Source organism: Emydura macquarii, unplaced genomic scaffold (assembly GCF_026122565.2).
Source record: "Emydura macquarii macquarii isolate MOO-44397 ecotype Brisbane River unplaced genomic scaffold, CSIRO-AGI_Emac_v2 contig_968, whole genome shotgun sequence".
Lineage (NCBI taxonomy): Eukaryota > Metazoa > Chordata > Testudines > Chelidae > Emydura > Emydura macquarii.
The window spans coordinates 13,120,209-13,130,375 of NW_027131105.1; the positions used below are offsets into that span (position 1 = coordinate 13,120,209).

A 10,167-nucleotide genomic window follows, 5' to 3' on the forward strand; every position below is an offset into this window, starting at 1 on the left:
TTGTTGGGCCTGCCTAAATTCTGACCCTCAAGGAAAGGAGATAGACCATTGTGGTTCAAGCCAGCTTCTAACTAGTGGAGTTATGGTTAGGGGATCTTCTCCTGAGGGCAGGAATAAGTGCCCAAAGCAGGTTTTCTTTCATATCCGCTGAATTTTCTTGTACTAGCCACTGATTGGATACAGGACTAGTTGTACCACTAGATTTAACCAATATGGCAATTCCTATGTTCCTCATCTGGAGGGGATTCAAAACTTGAAGGGCCAACAATGCTCTTTCTGATTTTGCAGATTATAAATGCCTCAGGAATGGTGAATTCACTGTGACCGATCAGTGCCAGGCCCGGGAGATTGGCTGATCTAGTCCCCTAATTCCTGCATGTGTGGTGTTTTGCTTTCTTTCATGTTCCCCCTGCTCATGCACACCATGGGACCAGGTCTGGTGCCCCACACTGCTCATGTCAGTTTGGCCACATTTACCCTGAATCTATCCCTGTGCACAGTGATTTATTACAGAGATGAGCAGGAGTTAATTGAGCTTTGAAATCTCTCTCTGGTCTGGGTACTTTCATTTATATGATATTTGGGGCTCAGTTCTACCTTCAGGGCATGCTCGTGTGTGATTCCTGCTTAGGTAAATGGCAGACATGTCCAAAGAGAGAATTTGGTGCTAGTTTTTAAAGCCGTAATTGAAAAAACATATTAAATTGCTGGTAGCTCACACTTTCTGGTTACTTAACAAGTGCTTCAGATAGCCTCTGAATGAGACCTGCTACCTGACACCTGTGAGTTCTGAAAAAGAAATGTTTCTTTCTGTTACCTCTGTTTTAGAGCAACTGGCAGCTATCCCAGAGTTCCGAGGGCTGGGACCGCTCTTCAAGTCCTCTCCAGAGCCTGTGGCTCTTACAGAATCTGAGACGGAGTATGTGATCCGTTGCACCAAGCATATGTTTGTCAACCACATGGTGTTCCAGGTGCGTAGGCTGCTGCTACAGGGTTGTAAAAATAATCTCCTAATTGTTAATTAGGGCTGTTTCTTCCCAGTGGTGAATCTTGCTTAGTTCACAATATGCAGCAGAGGTGAATGGTTTTTGAGACCACTTCTTCCACAAATCTGGACCCAAGTAATCTGAATTTAATCTAAGCATGTGCGCATTGTACAGCTAAAGTGACAAACGTATACACAATTACTAGGTGGTGCTGTTCTTATTCGTAGTGTGGGTGGGTGGGGGAGGGCTTCTTTGTTTATGGGGTGGGAGGGAAAGGTTCCTCAACCAGAGGTCTCAGTGTCAGGGTCAGAAAAGGGTGGAGCTTCCTTAATTTGACAGTGTGAGAAGGTTACACTAGAAAGACAGGCCAAGAGGAGAGAAGACTTTTCATCTACTTATACTCCTTTATATACACCCTTCTGTATTGCTTGGTCATGCCCCCAACACACTCCTGCTATATCTAGGATGCATTTTTTAAAATGCATGTGCAACTTTTCATCTGAGACTCCCAGTGTCCATCAGCCCAATGCATGAGGAGTTTTGCAGCTAGTTTATGAAGAGTAGGAATATTTTATGCTTACCTAACTCCTTTTACAGAGGCTGTCAAAACTCTTTACAGAGACATACATGCATTATCTTCATCCATTTTACACCCAGGTGAAGTGACTTGCCTGAGGTCACATAATGAGTCAGTGGCAGAGCCTAAATAGAAGCCAGGTGTCCTGATTCCCCGTCCTCTACTCTAGCCATCAGAAGGGCCACCTCCAACTCAGCTCTGGGATACTGCACTTGTATGAAATTGAGGAAGGAAAATGTAGGCTATATATATCAATTTAACTTTATAGTGAAGATCTTCAAACACTTTCCCAGGGGAATTGGTGGAAAGCTGTCTTTCTGGAGACACTTAAAACCGCACTGCACAAAGCACTAAGACACAATACTACATGAAAGAAATGATCTAAATGTGACCTAATGAGTCTCTTCCATTTTTGATGTCTCAGGTGGGAGGCTAAGACTGAACCTCTGGGCCCTTGTGTCTTACTTATTTTAAATTTCTTTTCCTATGAAATGACACAGAGGGCTCTGTAAACCATTGGGGTTTTTAACCTCAGCTGAAAATCTAAAAATGCCAGCTTCTCTGTGGCACATGTCTCTAACTAAACCTTCACGGGAAGGGCCTTTAACTACACAAGTCAACATCCAGCAGAACAGAGTTTGTATTTAGGCAGCAGATATTGCAAAAGGGGTCAGGGTTAAAACTCAGATTGAGTAAGTGCTCTGCCTGAAACACAATCTTCTGTTATGTCCATTGTTAATGGCTTCAAGCTGTTGCTTCTCTTTCCTTCCCTGTGTAGTTTGATTGTACAAATACACTGAATGATCAGATCCTGGAGAACGTCACGGTGCAGATGGAGCCGACAGAGGGGTATGAGGTCATTGGCTACATACCTGCCAAAAGCCTACTGTATAACCAGCCTGGTATCTGCTACACACTGGTGGCACTGTCTGAAGAGGACCCGACGGCAGGTAAGCGGCTTGTCCTCATAGATTCCCATTCCCCTCAAATAAACCATAATGTATTCACTCTGCCCCGTGTCCAAGCCATTTGCTATAGCTGGTAAGTGACTGCACCATCCAACAGCACCAAGTACGATTGCTCTTCACTACTCTGTGCAATATAGCTCTCAAGGCTCCCCTCCTGAATGATTCTTCCCGCTTTGTCTCCTAAGTTAACTTTCTCCAGAGCAGTTCAGAGCAAGGCTGTGCACAGCTCTTTGTCTTCCTTCTTCTCAGATGCTAGAAAGACTCCTTGGCGTGAATGTAACAGTTAACGTGATGCTGGCTACTGACAAAGTCTATGGGGTGGGAACTGCATTTGGAGGTTCTCACGTCAATGAACAGATCTTAAATTCCTTTCTCGTCTAATCTAACCTCTTAAAAGTGGCCATCTTTCCCCTGCCAGCATAGGCCTGGGTCACCTGTTGCACTGGAAATGCCCTTACCACTACCCTACTGAATTTTATGAATGAAAGATGGGAGAGCTTGGGTAACTTATAAAGAGAGGAAGGATGGTCTGGTGGTGAGGGCACTAGCCCTGGACTCAGACGACAGATCTAGTTCCCTGTTGTGCCACAGACTTCTAATGTGACCTTGGCAAATCACTTAGTGACCCTGTGTTTCAGTTCTTCAAGTGTGAAACAGGGATAATAACCCTGCTCTACCTCACGATGCTTTGAGATGTTTGTGATGCACCCAGATACTGTGGTAATGAGGGGTCATATAAGTCCCTACAGTAGGTAGATAGAACTCAGTGTGCCTACTAGCATGGGTACAGCTCACTTATGCCCTCACCAAGCAGACAGCGAAATGGCTTCTCTCCATGATTCAGTCTCATTTGGTTTTCTTTATAGTAACTCAAGTGACAACTACTGTACCTCTTTTCTTTGTCATCTGGGGTGGTTCGTTACTGCCTATCTTAATTTGTAGTGAAGTATTAATTGGCTGCTGTGTTGCAATGCAGAGGTGGCTGACTTCAGTGGCAGGTGAAGTGTCTCCTAGATAATATCTTCAATATTTCACAGGGGGCTGGTGAGGCTTATTTAATGAGCATTTCTAAAGTTATTTGAGATCCTGCCATGAAGAATAATATAATTTAATATGAAAGTCTCAGTGTTTAACAAATTCTCACAACCCCTGAATCGATAATCATTTAGTAAATCTAAATAAATAGAATGTATACATTTCATATTTGGGAGACGGAAGCACAAAGAGGCCAAGTGATTTGCCCAAGTTCACACAGCAAGTCAGTGGCAGAATTGGGGATAGAACCTAGGACTCTTCCAGTCCCCTATTTTAAACACTAAATGAGGCTCCTGCTCATGAAAAGAAAGGCTTGTCAGATCGTAATGTGAACCTTTCCTTTGCCACCCTCCTCCCCAGTGGCCTGTACATTCAGCTGCATGATGAAATTCACCGTCAAGGATTGTGACCCAAACACTGGCGAAGCGGACGATGAGGGCTATGAGGATGAGTATGTGGTAAGGATCTGATAGAGCATCAGTAGGTTAAGGGGCTTTTGTTTCCCTTTTATTTTCTGTGTACCAGTGGCCTGTTCCTCTTAAACGTAATCTGGCCACAGATGGTTTGGGCACCGTCTGTGGAGAGGGATGTGGGGTTCCTTGTAATGAGTTTCCCCATCTCTGCATATGCTCTTCTGATTGCTGGGGCCAAGACACAAATTTAAAGAAGCTCTGAGCTTAACAAGCTGTAAAATCTCAGCATGGACAGATGGTTTACTCTACCTCACCTGGAGTTCCTTCCTGTGAGTACTTTCCATGCACATACTTGGATACATTGGACATTTGTCTTTATGGAGGCTGTGGTGTCTCCCTCAGGTTGGTTCACCCTGGGTTAGCAGGGTGTGTCACAGGTCAGGAATGAGGGATGTTGGCAAAGCTATTCCTACCTACACTTTGGGCAGCATGGGCAGTCCTCCTGTGCACTAGAACTCTCTGCTGGAGGGTAAATAAAGCTCCTTCTGTTCTTGAACAAGTGTTTTTTACTTTAAAAATAACCTGTCGGTGCTCAAAACAGGACAGTGGGCTCCACCAACACAGGAGCTGGCATAATGAATGGAGGACACTGTGTTTGGCCAGCTCTTGCACTGAATGGGTTTCACTTCATAGGCCAAAGCCTGACTCTAGTACCAAGGAAATTCCATTGCTGGTCCCTGAACTTTTGGAAGGGTGCCCTGTATTAACGTTCTGTGTAAGGGTTTCTGTTGGAGTCTGCTGCTATAGCCAGACAGAGCTTTTGTGCACAAAACCAAACTTCGTGCTGAGGGTGTCTCTTGCTCTTTGGGAGGGAAAAGTTACCTTGAGCTTAGCCAAAAGCTTTGGTCACTTTACACAGGGTGGCAGTTTGTCCTTTGGAGGAGGAGATGTGATGTGTCTCAATCTTGACCTGTTCTGCTGGCTCCTGTCTTTCCCTGCCCCTTCCTCACCAGACAGTTTAGTGTCTGATTGTAGAAACTACTGGTCAGTAGGTCAGCATGAGCTGTAGAAAGAGCTGGTGGAGCTGTATCCAAGCAGAGGGAATAGAGAGGAGTTTCCAAAGGACACTGCAAGCAGACCCTCCTCTATGCCAGGTTATAAGAGACACTTATCCCTCTCTGCTATGGCACTTGAGCAATTTTAAATAACAATCACACTCCATTAATTAAACTAGAATTATGAGGAGATTTTGATTATACCCCTGTAGAGGAGTGTTTCCAGATGTATATGCACTAAAGAGAGGGGCTTATCCAGTGAGACAAGTTCCACCTCCCATAAACGTGGCCACAGCAACAGCTCAGCTGACCTAACATGCAGTGGTGGATGGTGTCGGCTATTAAATATCCCAAGAAAGTCTCAAATGCAGGCATGTACCCTTCTCCATTATGGACTCCAACGACTTCAGTCCTTCTTGGACCTGGCATTCTCACTGTACAATATTGACCACAGAAATGATGGCTCTTCCAACTGCAATACCCAATCCAAACAGATTGTATCAAAATATCATTGCTCAAGTAAATCAGAAAGGGGACAGGGAGCTAATTCTGAGAAAATCCATGATCAAACATGAATCTTTACTTGATTTTAATGAGTCAAGTCTAATGCTTCCCCTAGCAAGAACAATCCTATGTCTGTCAAACTTCTTTTCCCTATCAGCTTGAAGACATCGAGGTAACAGTAGCTGATCACATCCAGAGGGTTCTGAAGCCAAACTTTGGAGCAGCCTGGGATGAGGTGGGTGATGAGTTTGAAAAGGAAGAGACCTTCACTTTATCCACCATTAAAACATTGGAAGGTAAGGAAGTCTCTGACGTGCACAGAACTCCTAGTGTTTCCCTGTTTGCAAGTGGCAGAGTCTGAATTCTGGCTTTTTTAGAGTATGCCTGCACTACAGCTGGGAGGTGTGATTTCCAGCCTGGGTAAACAGATTCAGGCTAGCATGCTAAAACTAGCAGTGTGGATTATGGGGCACTGGCACTGGCAGTGGCTTGGGCTAGCTGCCCAAGTCCAGGCCCACCGCCCCCATGGATCTGAGCTTGGGAGGCTAGTCCAAGCCACTGCCACTACGGCAACATCCATACTGCTATTTTGTGTGCACTAGCTTGAGCTGAGCTAGCATGAGTCTGTCTATCCACGCTGGGAATCACACCTCCCAGCTGCAGTGTAGACATACCCTTAGAGCTGTGGTTCCCTTTGGTCTGCTGGAGGCTCCCTTGGACCTCTAGTTCTACACTTTGAAATTGGAGTCTCAGTTGAGATCTAAGGTCCAATACAGATCTCCTCCTGAGTAAGATTATGATTGGCAAAATTCATCCCTGGTGTAACTTCATAGAAGCAATTGGATTTATACCAGTGGAGGATTTGGTCCATTATGCATAGTATTGGGCTTTCATGACAAAAAGGGGTGGAAACAAATCCTAAATTCTGAGTAACCTGAGCTTTTTGGGACTGGGAGTGTCATGTGGTGAGGAAGAAAGGGAGCATCTCACACTGGTCTTCAACAACATCCTTTTCAAGAAGCTGGAACATGATTCAGCCTTAACTTTAGCCCTCCTCATACAGAAGGAGAGAGGCTGTACTGGGGCCCAAGGTTGGAAGGAGGAGTAAATCATAGAGGTAATACGAAGCTGGAGAGGAGGGATCGTGAAGTGACCCCTCTTGTTCTCACCATCTATTTATTTATTTATTTTAAAGACACTATCTGGGCCTCTTCCAAAGCCCATTGAAGTCTGGGTACTTTTATATTGGGCTCTCATCATACAGTTTTGTGTTGCTCCCTTTAATGGTCAATGTCTGATGGAGATTAGTCCTTAGTTTGCTGTCCTTCATCTCTTCTCTTTGGCTGTCTCCATGGTTTCTTCCATGTCACCTGGTGCGTGGAATGCCCTTCCTGAGCTGGTCATCAAAGCTACAACCCATTCTTCTTTTAAATCCCTCCTGAAGACCTATGTCTCCTGCAAGGCCTAAAAGAAGCTCATTGTCTCCTTCTTCATTTTATCCACTTACCTCCTCAAATAGTTAAGTTGTGCTACTGTGCGTGAACTAGCCTCGCTGAATTACTGTGCAGTCATCTTGATGCTGTCCATGTCCTCCTTCATGTTACCCTGCACCCTTGCTGTGTCATGTCCAGAATTATTATTTATAATTTGTATTGCATTAGTGTCCCAAAGATCTCTCTCTGGATTAGGGCCCCATTGAACCCATATGGAGGCACAGTCTCTGCCCTGAAGAGCTACTTTGTAAGCCACTTGGGGCAGAGACCACATCTCTTCTTTGTATTGGGAGGGCCTTACTATACATTTGGACACTGTTAAACCCATGAAACTGACCCTCTGTTATTTCTTTGAACAGAGGCGGTCAGTAATATTGTGAAGTTCCTGGGGATGCAGCCCTGTGAGCGATCGGATAAAGTGCCAGACAACAAGAACTCACACACATTGTACTTGGCAGGTAAGCTGTTGGGATTCTCTGTAGGGATCTCTGCCCTACCTTGTGTGTCATTCTTGGCCACTCTTGAGATACACATGGATTTCTCTGTTTTGAGACTGACCCGTAATGCTCAGGATGTTAGCCCAGCTAGTGCACAGCGTATCGCTCAGTTGCCACAGCCACATGTAAGATTCATTGGCCTGCCCGTTTTTCTCCCCATCCCTCCACGTTCCAGGCAGCTGATATTGTTGGGATCAGAAGAATTACTTGAGAGTAGGGACGGGGGTAAGCCCAATCCTTTGGGATAGTTTGAATTGAGTTCAGACCTGTCCTGCATGATCTTCAGAGCGCTGTCACTCCAACTTGTGTGGGAGTCCCTGGATTTGGAGAATAAGGTGAACTGAGGTATCCTATGGGAGACGTAAGGAGGCCTTGAGCAACAAACTAAATGTAATTCTAAACTAAGATGCACGCTAGGTGAACAACTGATGGTGATATCAGCAATGTCTTGATCTTCTCCCCATTTGAGTCTCAAGTATAAGAGAGTGGATCTTGTTTCAGCCAGATGAATATCCTTAGAATTTGATGCATGAGCTAGTGGCATTCAAACACCGTATTTTCTTCCCTCTTCCCTTCTCTGTTCCAGGAGTGTTTCGGGGCGGCCATGACCTCTTGGTGCGTGCTCGTCTCGTCCTGACAGACACTGTAACAATGCAGGTCACAGCCCGCGGTGGAGAAGAACTTCCTGTGGACATAATCATGGCCTCAGTGGGCTAAACTTTCTGAGACTGCACTTTGACATAAGGCCCATACAGGGAGAATGTTCTTGTGGTCTGCTCCCCTCTGTTTTGGACACTGAATTGGAATCACAGTCAGTACAGCAGCTTTTTATCATTAGTAAAACTAGGGCAGTTATATGGGTTTTTCTAAATAAAATCATGGTGTTTTAAGCCCTGATAGGAGGTTTTAGGAAGCATTCAGTTTTACTTAAATCTATGAACCCCTCTGAATCAGCCCATTTAATACCAAGTTGCTGGACTCTGCAGCATAGGGGTCCTGTGTTTCCAATGAAGGCTTTTCTAACAATTCCTATCATGGTAACAGTGTATCAAACTCACTAAATGGTCACTTGGAATCTGAAATTAGTGTGTTTTTAATTACACTAATTTTGCTAGTATTTTTATATCTTTAAAAGACCCTTAAAAACAGGAGATGGTAAATAAATAAAAGAATAAAATTCCCTCTCCAGCAAGCTACAGAACTTGGCTGCCTTCCTCTGGTATCTTGAATGAAAATGAGAGGCTGATCTTCTCCCAGAATACTAATCCTTCAACACAGTAGGTTTGAAATGGCTGGCTTGCAGTTATATTCAGTCAGTCAAAGAACGGGAAATGAGTGCCTAGCTCTAGCTTTGCACAACCATGTCAGATGGAAATAGTCTCTAGAAAGTGCAGATCAGTTGAACATACTGTCTGTATAATTGGTCAGGCTGTTCACATTCCCCTTGTTACTGGTAACTGGTTTCTCTCTTGTACTTAGATCCAGCATTGAAAGCCTACTGTGTAAGCAGTGGAGGATTATGTAATTTTGGTGTGGTGTAGTTTCCTGAGAAAAGTGACCAATTAGATTTTTGGGTATGAAAGAAGCAATATAGTGATTGGTATAATATCAGACAGTGTGTAATATATCAACCAGCGCTGTTGTCATTCCTCTGTTGGAACCATCATTTTGATTAACGTGAGTGTATGCCAGATGAGGGGAATCCTGGAGAGATGTCTGCTTCTAGCACCTGTAATTGATCTTTGTTCTATTCTGCCTGTATTTTTATGCAACTTGTCACCATGTAATGTAACATTAAACAAAATATTAAGATCCTGATTGAATTTACATCATTTATTATTGGCCCAAAGGTGTAGCCAAAGACATTGCAGCAACTCACTGCTGCAAGACTGACAAGATGTGTACAACTGGAGGGGAGATTCATAGACCATGCAGGTCTTGCATGGTTTATAGAGGAAGCATAAGGATTATGTAGGGCAGCACCAGTTTTTGTCATTGTCCCTTCTGGTCACATCTTGCACTTTGTAGTAGGGCTCACCGTATCCCTTGCTACTACTCAAGGAGTTCCCATTACTCGTCACCTTCTGCATGAGCCTCCCACTTCGGTTGTCTTCCTGTGTTTTTTAAAAAAAGCAAATGTTGGCTCTTGGCCCTGACACTTTGGCCACTGTAAGGCAACATAAGCATGTGTGCAATCACTGGTGCTAGCCGGAGGCTTCTGCGGCGGTCTATCTGCTGGAAGAATGAACTCCGTGGTTTGCTTTACCAGAGTGATCCTATTTCCCCCTTTGCTGCACCTGCAGCAGCAGCGCTATGGGAATTGTAGCAAAACACAAGGCTGAGGGGCTGTGCCAGCTGGCCGCGCGTCCTGTGGGCACAGAGCCTGGCCGCACAGGGGAGGGGCGCGGGCAGGTCTTTGCCAGAGGTGTGTAGCCGGCAGCATGGCTGAGAGACAGGAACGCTCATGCCAGCAACTCGGGGGGGGGAGGGGGGCCTGGGCTACGGGGCGATGGCGATACGGCCCCACCCCCTAGGACTGGCAGGATTTTCCAGGTCCTCTGCACGGGTGACTCCGCGGGCAGGTTCATGGCTACTGTGTGCAGCCGAGCTGCGTCCCGCAGCGGCGAGCAGCGCAGCCC

At 45.2% G+C, this 10,167-nt stretch overlaps 1 protein-coding gene across 1 annotated transcript in view; it reads left to right on the forward strand.

Moving 5' to 3' along the window:
• COPG1 (COPI coat complex subunit gamma 1) overlaps positions 1–9,346 on the forward strand; it is a 32,064-nt gene extending 22,718 nt beyond the window's left edge. The window contains exons 19-24 of the mRNA XM_067544256.1: positions 829–971; positions 2,342–2,513; positions 3,927–4,024; positions 5,696–5,834; positions 7,391–7,489; positions 8,115–9,346. Coding sequence (XP_067400357.1) covers positions 829–971; positions 2,342–2,513; positions 3,927–4,024; positions 5,696–5,834; positions 7,391–7,489; positions 8,115–8,245 — 782 coding nt within the window. The 3' untranslated portion in view covers positions 8,246–9,346. The remainder of the gene's footprint in view (positions 1–828; positions 972–2,341; positions 2,514–3,926; positions 4,025–5,695; positions 5,835–7,390; positions 7,490–8,114) is intronic.
• The last annotated feature ends 821 nt before the right edge of the window (positions 9,347–10,167 follow it).